General features: G+C 44.1%; 1 protein-coding gene across 11 annotated transcripts in view; it reads right to left on the reverse strand.

Moving 5' to 3' along the window:
• The window catches only part of Pex5l (peroxisomal biogenesis factor 5 like), a 203,792-nt gene that overhangs the window by 144,491 nt on the left and 42,475 nt on the right, over positions 1-16,826 (reverse strand). For 5 of the 11 annotated variants that reach the window (XM_057756756.1, XM_057756755.1, XM_057756752.1 and 2 more), the window contains exon 1: positions 1,148-2,152. The exons of 3 other annotated variants lie outside the window; for them this stretch is intronic. In XM_057756756.1, the coding sequence (XP_057612739.1) occupies positions 1,148-1,240 (93 nt within the window). In that variant the 5' untranslated portion in view covers positions 1,241-2,152. Of the gene's footprint in view, positions 1-1,147; positions 2,153-16,826 lie in introns of those variants that run through there. 3 more of the 11 variants (XM_057756758.1, XM_057756754.1, XM_057756751.1) reach the window with 2 other exon arrangements.

Consider the following 16,826-nt stretch of genomic DNA (forward strand, 5'->3'; position numbering starts at 1 on the left):
TCTAATACTCTGAGACAAACCAGCAGTTCTTTGAAGAGTCTTAGCACATTTTTCTCAAGAACAGAAACTTCATTTAGAATTATACTATTCTTAAAATGTCAACCATCACGTTATATTTTAATGCCTTATATATTTTAAGAATAAGAGAAGTATTATATAATGCAGTCAACAAACTCTCAGGTTTTTAATATTTCAATAAATCACATGAATACTAATGTTGAAAATAAAAGGTAATTTTAACAAATAATATGCTTCAAAATTTAGTGGTTTATGAAGTTGGAAGAGTAAAGCATATCTATAAGTACAATTTACTGCCATTTTATTATTTTATTGTTATGACTGGTTCTAATGACCACTTTCTACTCCTCTTCTCCACAGCAAAATTCATAAATAAAAATTCTAAGATTGCAAAAGGAGTCCAACCATAACAACCATCTCACAGTTACGTTGCAGAAAAACAGTAACATATTTATCTTTTTCTCTCCAGTGGGACTATCAGAAGGATAATGGAACTCTTTCATACCAACGACCAATAAAGACAAAGGTCACCATGGACTTTTCTGTTGTCCAAAGTAGAAACCAAAACAAAAACAACCAGACAAAACCCACCTTGCTTTGGATGCTATCCACACAAACTAGAATTAAGCAATTAGATTTCTAAACTCCAGTCTCTGGTGTCATATTAGCACGGGTATTGCCTATCAGTGTCCATGGCACGAGACTTCTTTATGCTGCAGAACATTGTCTTTCTCTCCTCTTTGAATTCATATTTGAAAATATATGTTATATCTCAAGATAATTCTCCCTCCCCATAAATATATCTCTTATTTTATGCCATTTATTGTAATACAGAGAACAGGGACTTCAAGTTTGGGGATGCATAAATAAAACCCCCCAACTTCATCCACACATGAATAAACTTTGCCACTCAGGACGGAACAGATGGTCCCAGTAATCCTCCCAGATGTTATTCTTCTCTTTATCTGAGGTTCCCTTCCAGGGTGGAAGGAAAACAACGCAAAGAAGTTTGATTTGAGCCAAGCTGACTTCCTGTCTCCTGGCTTCTGGGTCCTCTCAGCTCAGCTGAGACACTCTCTGCTCTGCAGCCCTCAGAAATGCTTTTCCCCATATTGATCTGTATACGTACCAAGTAGCTCATCTGCATGACCCGGTTTCTGGACAAAAGGGCATTAAGTAGAGATGGAATGTGAGTCCTTCCCTCCATTTCACTGTCAGACATCCCAGAATTCTTTGCACCAGCGGCAGTGGCTTCATTGCCAGAACTTGCTGACCAGAGAACCACAGATCTTGCCCGGCAACAGTATTAATAATGTACAACGATAATTGAAGTATTCCTGCATCACTGTTATGACTTTGTAAACATCCTGAAATTTTTGGCTACAAAAAGCTATGGATGTGAAGTTTTCTTTTCCAAATTATCATCATGCACTTTTATGCTTCCTGGCTGCTGCTCCCCTTTAGTGAGGTTTTTTTTAAAAAACCCACTTATTATTTATTAGATAAATATTGCATTTAATTACATAGGGACTCCTCGGCCTCTTGGTCACAGAAAGTCTCAACTTCCCCACTTAAGCCCCCCACCTCAGACTTTGCTGACAATTTCTGTTAATAGATATAACAACGCCAGCACACAGAGAACGTAATTCGAGACTGCAGTTTCTGTTAATGCTACATTTCACTTTCCCCACTTAATCCCAACTCTGTCTGATTTAGTAGCACATTTTCCTGGGAAGAGCGGTCAGGAAAGGAGAGTCTGTGCAAATTTCTCTCAGTAGAAGTTGCCATTTTCCAGGACTGGGAGGAGGCACTGGGAGTTCTGATTCTTGGGCTTAAGCCTCTAGACTCCACGCAACACGCACAGAGACAGCAGTATTGCAGCTCTCCCCTAGAATCAAGCCTCATCCTCAAGTCTATCCCATGACCCTGGGGCACTCACACAGCCGCCCACTTACTGATCTCTAGTGCGAGCACAATCCTCTTTCAAGCACTGAGCTGCCCACTTTGCTTAGCTGAGTCAAAGCCGGGGATCTTCAGCTTCCCCCCTCCTCCCAGCCGGGAAGTCCCGGCTTCTTCCTATGCACTTTGCCAAGCCCAGAAGCAAGTCCCTGGCTTCTGCAAGATCTTGCACATCAGCCAGAGGAGAGAACTAGGAGGAGGAAGAAAGCTAATCTGCCCTCTGTCCAAGTGTGAAGGGGCGGGGCTTATGGGGGAGGAGAAGCCACAGGGTAATCGCATCCTGCTCTCCACCCACAGCTCTGGCAAGATGCTGAAGCTGAGGGTTTCAAGTGAGGCAGAGAAAGGAGGCCCTCAAGGCACAGCCTCTTCAGGCCGACTGCTTGAGGTCACTTCTGTGCACTCTTAATAAGGACATCTGAGGAAGAACTGTTAGTGCCAGAGAGCTAAAAGGGTGAAAAGGACTCAAAGCCGAGGAATGAGAGGCGGCGTGATAGTCTCCCTGCCTATGAGAACGAGGGTCATGTCTGAAACCCTAAACACAGTGTCTCTTATCTTTCTCCACCGTTCCGAGTGACATCATTCTGAATTCAATCAGACTAGCTCGAAATAAGATTGCCTGGTTCTTTGTTCCTGCTGGCAGCCTCCAGAATGCCATCCAACCCGGTCATATCTGTGGTTTCCTGAAGAACTACAGACGTACCTGGCAACGCAACTCGGCCCTACTCAGACTTCCACCCTCTCCTCACCTTTACACACTGCCTCTCTGTCCCTCCTCCTTCCTTCCACGGAAGTGGAACTGAAAAATGGATGTCTTCATTTGAATTAAGTAAATCACAACACTTGCGAAGTTGTAAGACGATACTATTGTGGAAATTATTCCACAGGAAAAAGAGTGGGAAAATCTATAGCAATATCAATAGAAGCTGAGGTCATTGAGTCCACAAATGAAGCAACTTGTTTCAGAATATGAACTACTGCTAATAATAATAAAAATAATAATAATGTCTGTGGGTTGGGGGTAGAACACTTACTGAGAGCACATGAGGCCCTGGGTTCAACCTCTAGTACTACCAAAAGAAATCTAAAAAGGAGCTGTTTGTGGACTGAATTTAAAGTACTCTTCATACTCAAGAGGAATGGAATTCACATAGGAAGTTTTGAAAGGAAAAGGAATGCTTGGTATCTAATAGGATAAATTGTCCCCAGTTGTAGCTTTTGTTTAATCTTAGACGTCAATATGAATGTAAAGGTTAAATATTTCACATAGGTACTTCAACAATGGTTTATCATGATTTAGCTACTGCTTCTCGATATTTAATAGGCAAGAATGTATTAAAGCAAAAGTCACACAGTGAATCAACGATAGTGGCAGGGAGCTAAGATTTTCCCATTGCCATTTTAGCTCTCAGTCTCAGAGTTGTCTGGGGTGAGTTCCTATCCTCCAGTGTCCCTATCTATCTTTAATCTCTTCTCTATCCTACCCTCCAGTGTCCCTATCTATCTTTAATCTCTTCTCTACCCTATCCTCCAGTGTCCCTATCTATCTTTAATCTCTTCTCTATCTTGTCCTCCAGTGTCTCCTATCTTTAATCTCTTTTCTACCACGATTTGTCCCACTGCCCACCAAATTGCTTAGGTTTTCCCATACTTAGAAGGCGATTTCCTCACATCCCCGTTTCTCCGCTCTCTTCACTGTTAAACTAGAAGGAATGGTCCACTCTCACTCATGGAGTCATTCACGCTCTTTGTCCTTCTGCATCCACCATCAGGGGGATTACTAAATAGATTAGCAACCAGAAAGGGTAAGGAAGGCAATGCACACACAAGGTCACCGACGGGCTTGTGGTGTCTTGGGAAAGTTCTGCCAAGTAGAAACATCTAGTTGACCTTTGGGACATGTGCATCCGTTTCTAAAGAGAGAGATAGGGCTACACATACAGGTAGATGAATAAGAAAATGGCAGCGGCGGATGAGCTCGAGAGGCAGAAGAAATGAGGACTCAACGTGGAAGCCTAAAGAACAGCTCTGCTTTAAAAATAAGCAAAAGAAGAGGGAACGGTCAAGGGTGAGAGGGAGAGCACGAGGAGACTGTGGAGTGCTACCAAGGTGACAGAGGAGGTGACAGTGTGAACTGCAGCCTTCCCTAGAGGGAGGTGGCAGAAGTTACCAATGAGTAGGAAGAGAAGCAAAGAGGGAAGCCAGATGCAATGATGGGTGGGGCACATTGCTTGTGGGGAGTGAAGATGGGGAAAGGACGTTGGTCCCTTAGGAAAGCTCTCATGTGAGAGGGGGAGCAGGAAGGCTGGCTGAAGATAAAGACGTGAGGAAAGGTGATGGGGAGAGTCAAGGACCCCCAGCCTCCCTCCCTCCCTCCCTCCCTCCCTCCCTCCCTCCCTCCCTCCCTCTTTCTTTCTTTCTTTCTTTCTTTCTTTCTTTCTTTCTTTCTTTCTTTCTTTCTTTCTTTCTTTCTTTCTTTCTACCAAAGTCCTGAGCATGTTTACAACTCAAGAAAAACAAGAAAAACGTTGAAAAATTGAAAATACAGATGCCAGAGGGAAACAGGGTGGGGGCGGAGGGGGAAGGGCAGAAAACAAGAGAAAAGATTGTTTAGACAAAGCAACTTCTCTTTTATAACTATTTGTGAAATCTTTGAGAAAAAATAATCTGGAGGATTCTATACAAAATGCTAAAAGTTATTTTTCTCTGAGAGAAAGAATTAATAATTACCCACAGCTTTTTCTTTAAACATGGGAGGATTTTCTGAAATAAAAATGAATGTCATAATTCCAAAAAGGAAACAAAACTTGATTGCTTAAGAGAGTCAAGCAGTTGTTGTTGGGAAGGCTACAGACATCACAGGAGAGTGCCCTTTGTCCGAGTGGTCTTGCTCTGGTGGTGAGTGCACAGGATGGTGGCATAAATGCTCTAGGTCTCCACTGTATTGAGCATGCCTTCCATGATGTGACAATATTTTGGTCCTATGTCCTTTCTCTAAGGTCCATGGTGTCAGCATAGCCACAGAGGACATTGCTGAGACAGCCAAAGAAATGATGAAAAGAGAAAACAGGAAACAGGAGGGACAGCCTTTACCAAATGGAAAGGTTGATACCCGTCAACTCTTCCTAGGTCGAAGTCCTGAGTGGGCAGGCTTCTTAAGTAGACACGGAATAATGGCTGTCAAACCCCTGATTTTTTTTTTTCATTCAAATTCAGGAAGGGAAAATATCATTGTTACAGAGCCTGAAAGTAAGGGTTAAATGTGGGACTAAAATGTATACATGTCTGAGTGTGTGTGTGTGTGTGTGTGTGTGTGTGAGAGAGAGAGAGAGAGAGAGAGAGAGAGAGAGAGAGAGAAAATGCGTGCGTGTGCCTGTGCACTCATGCTGTGGTAAAACAGAGTGTCCACAGGGCTCACTGCTTTGTTTTACTTCTGGGCCTGACTTGCACAAGCAGGACACATGGCCCACTGACTCACTTCTGAAGGTATATAGCGAAGTAAGAAGAGAATACAAAGACATCAAATATCTTGTGACACTTTAAAGTGCTTATGCATAAAATTATGCAAAATCCCAAATAGTTAGTAGTCTTTCCTATTTTAAGGCCAAGTCTACCAGGGGAAACAGTCGTTAGCTAGGTGAGGACATGGCCATGAAGCCGGGAGTTTTTACGGTGGTCAGGCAGACTTCTCTTTATGCTGGCTTTTCATGATTTTCTTTTATTTTTATAGTCCCACTGTGTAGCCCTTGCTCGTCTAGAACTTGATATGTGGAACAGGTTGGCCTCCAAGTCCTGGAGATCTTCCTGCCTCCTTGCCCAGGGTGCTGGGGATAAAGACATGCACCACCACTGGCCCTGGCTCTTCTAGAGGCTCTCAGACAGCCAGTATGTCAGTAAATGGTCTAGATTCTACTACTAGCCTTTCCTGGTCCTTGTGTCCTCCTGTGTCAGTCCCAGTGTCTGCAGTGCTTATTCTGAAGAACAATACATGCTACCCCATGTCTATACATTCTTTCAAGGTTTGTTTTTTAAAATCCTCCAGTGCAAAGCTATTTTTTCAGTAAAGGGTGAACTAAACATTCAGGGTTTTCTTCTCTCTAGCAAGTCACTGTATCGACTTGAAAATCAGATAGCTTGCTGTACTCCTAGCACCGAGTGCTGGAGATGGGTCCCATCCCTAGGATTAGAGAGGAGGATTTTTGATCAAAGGGCTGGGATTTTTATAGTTCTCAGGCAAGAGCAAGTGATCAAACAAGTCTACTCTTTGAGACAAATGTATGTTTTGATAGACAGCGCAAATGGATGCTAATTACCGACCTCATTCTATCTCCTTTGATCTTAGTGTCTCCCCGCATATGACAACCAGCAAAGGGCTTCACTGTCTCTGGAATACATGGAAGTACGTGCCTCAGGACTGCACCCCTGGGCAGAGCTTCCTAGAGACTACACTGGCTTTAAGGAACAGCACTTGAGTGTCCCAATGAGGTCAAGTAGGCAGCAAATGAAACTTAAATTTGAAATTTCAATTCTGTAAGAGTCAGCCAAATACTACATGGCTTTAAAGACAATAAAGAAGCCATTTCTTAACTCTCCCTCACCCCACAAAGCAAACAAAAACACACTCAAGGAAACAGCAAACGAGACTAAAGTGCTTTTTACAGAACATTCTAGGTTCACTTTTCGCTCATCTAGAAGGTTGTCTTCTCCACACACATCACGCTCCTTAGAAATTCCAACTACAATGGGTATAAATGAAAACGTTATGGCCTTCTAAAGACGCGAATGATTAAAAATTAAATATTACAATCTGTGCATCTGGCGTGACATGGCCTTTGATGCTATTTCTAAGGGAAGAAGAAACAAAGTTCTCCATTTCCACACCTAACACACGTGGTCCTTTGTGGAAGACGGGAAAGAGTAGGAGAGTGGGCATGGCATTCTGGATCCCCAACGGTAACTGAATCTTACTCTCCAACACCACCCCTTCCCCCCACTCCGTTCAGCCCCACAGCCGTTACAATTAAGAGAAGAGAAAGCCCTCCCCGTTGGTTGTTTGAAATATGAGAATAAAAACCGCTGCAGCTACAACTAAGACACAGTGATAACGTTCTGCACCAATAGCCCCAGTGACAATATTTATTCTCATATGTACCGGCTCTGTGTGGTGGGCATGAAGCCATGCGGCACTTCCTCAAACACAGGTGCACTGACCCCAGGCCTCTCCATCTAGTCTTCCTTTTCTCCCCGGAGCACCTGGCATCCTGCACCTGCTGCTGCTGCTGCCATTTATAACAACTGATCAGCATGTTACGCACCGAACACCTTGTGGAATGGGACTGCAGGGTTTTTGCTTTAATGAAAAGAAAAAATATTCTTATTCCCAGCCATATTATCTCTTTATTTTCATACCTTCACAAATCCAGCCCAGGTTTTGACATGACGCAGGCTTGATAAAAATGTTAAGAAATGTTTCTGACAAGGGCCGTCTTCAAGTGTGTTGTGCACCTTTGGGCAGAGGTGATGTGATGGATGGAGCTGCAATCAGCATTTCTATTATGGCCCAAATGGACTTAAAGGATTTGTGGTTTTTTTTTTTTTTCATTTTTATATACTTGGCACTCAGCTGTGACAGTTCAGAATAATACTTTTCTGCTCTTGAATGGAACCATTTCCTGGAGGTCGGCCTCCCCCCTCCCTCTGAATCCTCCCCCGCCTTTGATACCCAGGCGTCCTGCTCAGCTACCATTCTCTGCCACTGCCACTTTCACCAGCTTGCAGCTGATTCCTTTTCTTTATGTCTCTTCTATAATGCTTAGAAGCTTGCGATGGCCTCGATACACACAAGTCAGTCCTTCCTAAAGAGTGGCTTGTCTAGACTTCCTATTTGTCCTCATGGATGAGTACTTCTGGGCAACTATTGATGAGCTCTTCCAAGCCACAAGATACTCCAACTTAAAAAGATCTGAGGCCACAGGTAGCTTGAGATTTTCCCACAGAGTACGAGAAAATCAGGGATGAAATAAAAGCAGCCGAACCTAGAGGACATTCAGCAAAACCCAAATCATGCATGTTTTTATGAAGGTAAGGAACAATAGCAGCAGCTGGTGAGTGAACGCAAGGCAGCTTCTACTGAAAGGTAAAGTTGGAATAACTTAAGCAACTTGCTGGAAAATGACCCCAAGTCTTCTGTGACTCCATGGCTCTGGGAAAGGGGGATTTGATGTTTAGGGATTGCAAACTTGAGGCATGAAATTCATCATTAGAGGCTGCAGGACAGAACACACCACACTGCCAGTCAGGCATCTGATGCATTTGCTTAGGCAAAGCCACGGTAGAATCACCCTGAGGTTGTTTCATGTAGACACTTTTGTAAGTAGGGATGTTAGCTTTGGTGAGGCAGAGAGCAGCATGATCAGATTAGTGTTATGCACCGTCTGCTCTTGCTAACAGTGGGGAGTGGGCTGGAGAAAAGGAGGTTGGGGCCATGAGAGAAGCAGGGAGCTACTGAGGGTCAGCATGTCACTGCCAACAGCCTGTGAAGATGTGGGTTGTCAGGGGTAGATTACAACAAACCAACTGCGTAAGCACGCGCTTAATCCGTCACTTTGAGGATCCCTTTTCACAGTTGGCTTTATAAGGCATAAAATGTCTTCATTTCCTTTACTCAAGTTCAAACTTTAAGAAAGTGGGTTGAGGATAAACCTAGAAATTCACTTGTTATAGTAATATATAATTATTTCAGGAAAAAGTTAACAGAACAAAGAACCCGAGGGAGAGCGCTTTGACAGACAGGAATGTCTGCAAGTAGTGACAGACACATCTGCACTCCGTGAGCAATAGTTCAACTTTCCCTGTTGTTTCTAGCTGATGGAACAGAGTGAGTCTGTTTTCAGAAACACAATGTGAAACTGTGCTTGTAGAGTGTATGAAAGGATTTATTGTGGGGGTGACTTGGGGGAGCGACAGCAACAAGAATTCTTTATGCAAATCCAGAACTGAGCCTCTGCTGGCAGGCTGGGTCGAAATACTGAAGGGCTAGGGGTGGGGTGGTGGTGGGAACAATGGGTGGGTGGGTAGGGTGGGGTGTGAATACTGGATGGCGTCATATTTACTTCAGCATATTTGCAAACATGTTTTAAAGGAGGTGAGCCTCACCCCCAGAGCTCAGCCTTGAAACAGCAAGAACCAGTTGTTCACAGTATGTTGCGATTCACCTTCACTTAACTTGCCAGAGGATAAACTGTTTAATGGGAGAAAACCCGAGTATGATCCTGTTTGGCCAAACTATTTATCTTCTTGCAAGGCGTTGGTTGGTGCCCCCTTCCTTGACTGTGTCTTTGGGCCTCTTTCATGGCATTGGCTGGGTGGTTCTTGCTTCTTGGAAGACATTTTTGGTATACCAATTTTGGTATACCTAATTCCATGTTGCCATCTCAAAACCCCGAAGGATACTCAGCTCCGCATGCTTGTTCTTAGTCCTTGGCAAGGGAAGCCTTTATGAAGGGCTAGTCTTCCCCGATGCCGCTGTGGGCACCAGATATAGAAGTAATTCTAATTGGTCTTAATAGTGAAAACCAAGAGTCTGATATTAGGGGCTGAAAGCTGACAGATCAGAGAAGCGGAGCGGTCAGTCACTAGGTCTTACCTCTATGAAATCTTCACACTGAATTGGTAGCCTGACTCTATGAAACCTTAGACTGAATCCCGAGCTGCTGCCTCCTCTTGCTTTATATTCTTCTATCCACCCAGGCATATCCCTTCCCATCTCCACCTCCCTAGTGCTGGGTTAAAGGTAGGAGACACCACCGCTTGGCTCGGTTTATCTTTTAGACTGATTTAATCTCGTGTAGCCCAGAGTGGCCTTGAACTCACAGAGATCCACCTGTCCCTGATTCCAGAGTGCTGGGAATAAAGATATGTGCCACCACTGCCTCGCTTCTATGGCTAACGCTACGACCGGTTCCACACTCTGATCTCCAGGCAAGCTTTATTTGTTAAAGAGCAAACAAAATATCATGACACCTCTGTGATTCCTCCAGCTACAGTTTCAATCTTGGCATCTTTCTATTTAAGGTACGCTTTAGGAATCCAATCCATTTCTTAGCTGTTTCCCTCAGGAATGCTGCTATAGCATTCAGGAGACACACTGTAGAAGATGGGAAGACAGAGGGTAAATGCCGGAGGAAGTAGATGCCTCAGTGAAACAGTCATTGATGAATCTGACAACACAGTTTACACAAGTGAACTCGGGGTGACGGCGACCACATCAAGACCTGAACAAGATCAAGCCGGCACGGACGGGGGGGGGGGGGGGGATGGCTCATAAAGCCCTACCGCTATGTGAGGAGCTATTGATCATTGCTAGCGGCTGCTGGAGAGTCCATTTTCTCCAGGAATGTGGGCCCTGACAGGGTAGCTGCACTCGAAGACATCCCACAGCTGTGCGTGTACAGACAGCACTAAAGGAGCTTAGTATTTGGTGGTGCTGCTACCAAATGAAAGCACATGAAATTGGAAGTGGAATGGGTATGGGACAGAAGAGAGGAGGAGCTGGAGGGGAGGAGTGGGATGTGTTTGGATTAGATTCAAATACAGTCCATGCATGCATGAGTTTTAAGCAGTAGCTGGTGCTCACCTAAGAGCACTAGGAATGCGACCTGGGAGCGTCCAGTCTCTGATTAATTCCCCAGAGTAAGGTACTGATTTAGTACACACTGATTCAAGACACAGAATGACTGACACATGATCATTGCGGATGCCATTTTGGAGGCAGATCCTGGTTCCCACAAAGTCTGAAAACTCCTGCTATCTTGTTCAGCGGTCCTGAGTAGGTAAGCGTGGGGTCTTCAGGGCGAACTGAGTGAGTCTGCAATAGGAATCACCACGGTTGCACCCTACCCCAGTGGGGAAATGTTTAGACATGACAAAGTGGTAACTTCTGATTGGAAAGAAAAATAAACTGAGCCTGAGCCTCTACAACCGTGGAAGTTCCTTTTGTTTTCGTGGGCTTTTAAAGCAGGTTTTTGTTTTGTTTTGAGGGTCTTATCAATGTATGTCAGGCTGCATGGCAGCTTGTGATCCTTCTTCTTCAGCCTCCCCAGTGCTAGGACTACAGGTGGGTGCCACAATGCCCGGTTTGCAAGGTAGGTGCTCAGTAACTGGTGTCAATAAACTAACTGCTTTACAAAAAAGGTTGGCTTCACTCCACCACTCAAGGTTTCTTCTTCCGTTTTTTTTTTGTTTTTTTTTTTTACATTAAAATTTATTTATTATTCGTGTGTGTCTGTGCAGGTATGTTTGCACCGAGGTGTGTGTGTGTGTGTGTGTGTCTAGGTCAGAAGACAACTTTTGAGAGTCAGTTCTCCCCTTGCACTGTGGATTCCAGGGTTGGCAGGCTTGCAGGACAAGTGTCTTTCCTGTTGAGCCAGTTCACCAACCATGCCTCTTGTTCCTGAATACTATTACAGAAAGGTTGGATAGAGATGCTTTCAAATTATGATATCTATACACAGACATGATACTATATGTATATAATACTGTATATAATATAACATAATAATATATATTATATATGGAGAAAGAAGGAACATTAAGAAAAGCTAGAGTAATGAAGTAATGCTGTCCTTTGGTTTTAAAGCAGTTCATTTTATTGAAAGTGTTTACTAAGCACCTACAATGCAAGCCAGGTATTGTGGTATCCAACAGTATTCCTAGCACTTGGGAGGCTGAGGGACAAGGCTCATAAGTCGCTGCCCAGCCTGGGGTACACAGGTAAGACCATAGGGCTCTCTCTGTCTCTCTGTCTCTGTCTCTGTCTCTCTCTCTCTCTGTGTCTGTCTGTCTGTCTTTCACGCCCCTCATAGAGCTACTGATATATGCATACCTGTATATTCTATAACATAAATGATACTGCAGTAGAAAACTGTGGTGGTTTGGATGAGAAATGTTTCCTATTGTCTTGGGTATCTGATTACTTGGTCCCCAGATGATGGCACTCTTTGGGGAGGTCAGGTGATCCAGCTTTCACACCTGCTGCCTGCTGCTAGGCTGTCCCTGTCATCATGGACTCTAACCCTCTGGAACCGAAAGCCCAAGCGTCAACCCTATCTTCTGTAAGGCGCCTTGTCCATGGTGTTTATCTCAGAGGCAGCAGAGTGACGAGCACAAACACCAACCGTCCTTTTGACTCGGCAATAACCGTGAACACCTTTCCATGTTACTACTCCCCCATGCCCAGCACACCTGTCTACCTCACCCGGCATTAGTGGCTTCCATTTAGCAAGTTTAAGAGCCCAGCCATCAGGATTAAGAGTCCTGTTAACCCTGGAGACAGTAGTGCAGCTAAGGGTCATCTGCAAAGCCCTGGAGTCCCTGAGAGCCTCTCAGGAGGTCCGTGGAGTGGGATGAGTTCTTATGCGCAGCCCTGAGGGCTCTTGCTTTTCACTTTACATTGGCCTCTAAAGGGGCTGGCTGATCTGCTGGCACCTAAACACAAACCAAAGCCCTTGGGGGTAGAGTGTGCAAGTGTGCCTGAGTTATCCACTTTTACTTAGGAATCTGACTTTTACCCCCTTGAAAATAGATGAAAAGACCCACTTATTTCAAAGCCAAAATTCAAGATTTCAATAAAAATCTGGAGTTTTTGAAAAATGTGCATTTCCCATTTTTATACTCCCAGCTTTGCAACAGCTAACGCGGTTTCTGATGAGCCCAGTGGCAATCTTAATGAAGTGTGTTTTGGTGTTGTATAGTAAAGTAGAACCACATAGATGGTATGAGCCAATGCACTAACACTCCCAAATGACCAATACCATGCATGTCTCCAGAGTAACAAGCTAAGAGCCATTCGAAATATGAGGCAACAAAAGAGTTTTAAACCGAGAATGGCGTGGAGTTCGCTGGTACAACTTCAGATGGCACTGTCCCACTAAATATCTATTCAGTAGACAGAAAAGGACTCGTCCTACTTTACTGTGCGAGCCAAGAGCATCCACTGTTATTGTGAAACCCACTGAAGCACACGCCTTTCTCAACATACCCTGTGTGAAGATGAACTCTCTTATATTTCAAAGGAGAAAGGCGTACAGCAAGAGTTCAGCTGCAGAAGCAGATAGGAGACTCCTTCCGTCACTTAAGCTCCTTATGAAAGAATTTACAGCAGCACAAACCAAGGTCATGTCTCTCCCTCTTGCTGAACTTCCTTTGCCAGCGGAGTTTTTTTATTCCTCAAAACAATAAATATATTATTGTTATTGCTCTTTTTCAGTGAGTTTTATTTTATTTTTTTAAAAAAATATTTATTTATTTATTATGTATACAATGTTCTGTCTGTGTGTATGTCTGCAGGCCAGAAGAAGGCACCAGACCTCATTACAGATGGTTGTGAGCCACCATGTGGTTGCTGAGAATTGAACTCAAGACCTTTGGAATAGCAGGCAATGCTCTTAACCTCTGAGCCATCTCTCCAGTCCCTTCAGTGAGTTTTAATAAATGGTTAAATTCTATTCAAAGTTTTTTTCCTAATAGAGTATAGGACAATGTGTGTAATACAAATAAGCTATTTTGAGGGGGCTGCAGCCAGTTTTGAGTTTACAGGGCATCAAGACAAACATTTGAAGCCACCAATACAACAGGGGGAGAGCAGCCTTTCTCTTAGGTGATAGAAAAGCTGACTTGCAAGCTAGTTTTTCTTCCTCCCTTTTATTTTTTTCTTCTTTCCTTCCTTCTTTCCTTGCTTCCTTCCTTCCTCCCTCCCTCCCTCCCTCCCTTCCTTTCTTCCTTCCCTTTCTTCTCCCCCCCCCCCTTTCTCTTTCTCTCCTCTATCTTTTATTAGAAACTCTGAAATTTTTATTTGCTGGCCTGGAAGACAAGTCATAAGTATTCAGTCCACAGCTTAGTAATATATTTAAATGGTAACTGGGCATGCGAGGGCAGTAAGAAACCGTGGATTGGGCATTGCTTCTCCTATGGAAACATGCATCTAACAGTTAACACATTTTATTTCCTTTCCCACTTTCTAATAATGCTAAGTGAAGTCAATTCATCTCATCTGGATTCTGTTGGAAAGTTTCATAATAGGCCCTATAAATAAATTATCCAATTAATTTTCTAGTAAACAGCTCTGTGCTATTTAGCATGTGTTTGAATTCTAAAGCTGCAGAGTTCACAGACATTGTATTTGGTCTAGGGCCTGTGGTGCGTGTAGGCAATTTCATGAAAGAAACTACGGGTCTCTTTGTTTCCAGAGGAAGCACTTTTTAAGAAAAGAAAGTCATTTGTCCACCTGGAAAGTGCTAGAACAGAGAATCAGTTCCAGGTCTGTTGATTTTCTATTCCTGACTGCTTTATCCTTTGGGTTGAAGAAAATGAGCCTTATGTTTACCAACAATGTAGACAGTGGAATCCAGAGCTGGCTGGGTTCTGAGATTTCTTTTAGAGTTGAACATAGTTCCAGATCGTCCCAAGTCACCGCCTTCCTCCTGTAAGAGGTGTGGGAAACAATGTCTGCCAAGCCATAGCAGGGAAGTTAGTTATGTTATTATCTTTCCTTCTTAGCACACCAGTGTAGCCTGTGCCCTGTCCAGGCCGCTTTGGTCTTCCTGAACTCCTCGGTCAAACAGGCTGTCAATAATTCAGAAATAGATGAATGACATCCTGAGATGCTTCAGAAAAGCCGCAGGGTGGGGGTGTGACAGGAATGCAAGCTTTCCAGGCTACAAGCCAAAGGGCGTTCTATATATACTGCTGACCTCCACCCTGCAGACACTCTGAGAGGTGACCAGGTAGATAAAACTCTTCTGCTTGTTGATACTGGCACGGGGTAGCGTTGAGTGCCCATGGACAGTCACACATTGAATGGCTGCTGTCCTTCCTCATTCGAGCCCCTTTAAAAAAGCCCAGGGAACCAAACACTCCATCTTCTCTCCACATTCTCCTAGTGTCAGCTCTTCTGGTGTCTCTGCCCAATTTCTTTATAACGACACTGAGATGACTCAGCTGGACTTGGCCAGTGCCTCCTCACACTCCCTGCCTCACCACAGACTGGCTTAGTTGGACTTACCAGCGGTTGGACCAGGCTTTGGGTCCCCAGTTGTGGGGGGAAGAAGAATCAGTTCTAGGTTTACAAAGGAGCCTGCAGTGTGAAAGTATGGATCCAGGCTTCCCGGAATCTGTCCAGAGCCCTTCAGCAATGGGGTGTTTAGCAAATATTCTGGACTATCTGGTGGGGTGGAGGGAGAAGACAGGTGGGCTGCAGCCATCAGGGTAGGTTCAACTCCAGGGGAAGCAGAGGATGAGCAGAATTAGTAATGGTAATGATTGCTCTCTTTGTGCACTGATCCCAACACTGGCAATATGGACAGGGTCTTGGCTTCATTTCTGCTTGTTGTCGTAAAATACTCTGACAAGGGCTGGAAAGATGACTCAGCGGTTAAGAGCACTGGTTGCTCTTCCAGAGGATCTAGGTTGATTTCTAGAACCTACATGGCAGCTTACAACCTTCAGGCCCGGAAGATTCAATGCCTGCTTCTGAACTCTGAGGGCACCATACAAAACTATATACATAAAGTAAAATAAAATAATAAAAAAAACTTTAAAAGAAATTCCCTGACCAAAGCAACCTCATGGAGAAGGGCTGATTGCCTCACAGTTGGGTGTTACAGACCATCACTGTGGAAGACAAGACCCGGGAACCTGAAGTGGCACAGTCTGAGCAGGGACGGATAAACTGAAGCTGCTAGCTCTCAGCTAGCTTGCTGCAGGACCGCCTGCCTGAGGGACGGTGCCACTCACAGTAACTGGATCTTCTCGCCTCAGTTGATGTAACCAAGCTAATCCTCCACAGATAAACCTGATCTAGATAATTCATCCTGAGACTTGATTCCTGGGTAATTGAGATCGTGTCAAGTTGACAGCTAAAACCACGTCATAGACAGTGGAGACAATGGGCAGCACCCAGTGGGACACTCTCAAGAGTGCTCTCCAAACGGTTATAGACAACTTTATATAAAGATGATGAAATGCAGAAAACTGTCAAACATTTTGATTCTAGTAAATGTTCCCTGGGAAGGATGGTTTGCTATGTGCTAGCCTGAAGACTGTGGGTTTTATCATATTCAATTTTTGTGATACTATTAGTTTTTATTTACACTTTTCCTGACTTTCATATGAGGAAATAAAAAGTTCCAGAAATTTAACCAATTTTCTAGCTGCACATCAAAGATCATTTAGCCTATTCATCACAGAGGAGGAGCATCAAGCTCCAAGGGCCACTTGGCCTATTCATGGCAGAGGAGGGAGGACCATGCTCCAGGAGGTCCATGCTCCAAGGGTCACTTTGCCTATTCATCACAGAGGAGGGAGGACCATGCTCCAAGGGTCACTTGGCCTATTCATGGCAGAGGAGGAACGTCAAGCTCCAAGACTTCCTGACTTGAAAATGGGATAGGATACATTCCCACTCACTGCCACATCCAACATAATTTCATCAAATAAAGGTTAGAGCTGCATAATGCAGAACTGACGGTGTTGAAATTTATGAAAAGAAAAGATGCAAGAGGCAACAATCTTTTAGTACTTTGAAGACTTAAATACTTGACTCGGAAACACAGAAGTAGGTAAGAGTTCTGTATCTAGGATCAGGCTGCCTGGCTCGAAGCCAGCTTTGCCATGTACTGGTTGCATTGTTTTGCATGAGTGATTTCCTCTCCAGGTCCACGCTTCTGTCTTCTTGAGTTGCTGAGGAAGCAAATCCATGTAAAGTATTCAGAGTCGATCTTCTTTGTGTATGTGATGCATGCGTGTGCAGGCTCGTGGGAGGCTGCGGGTTTGTGCGCAGGTGTATAAGCCACATG

Source organism: Chionomys nivalis, chromosome 24 (genome assembly GCF_950005125.1).
Source record: "Chionomys nivalis chromosome 24, mChiNiv1.1, whole genome shotgun sequence".
Taxonomy (NCBI): domain Eukaryota; kingdom Metazoa; phylum Chordata; class Mammalia; order Rodentia; family Cricetidae; genus Chionomys; species Chionomys nivalis.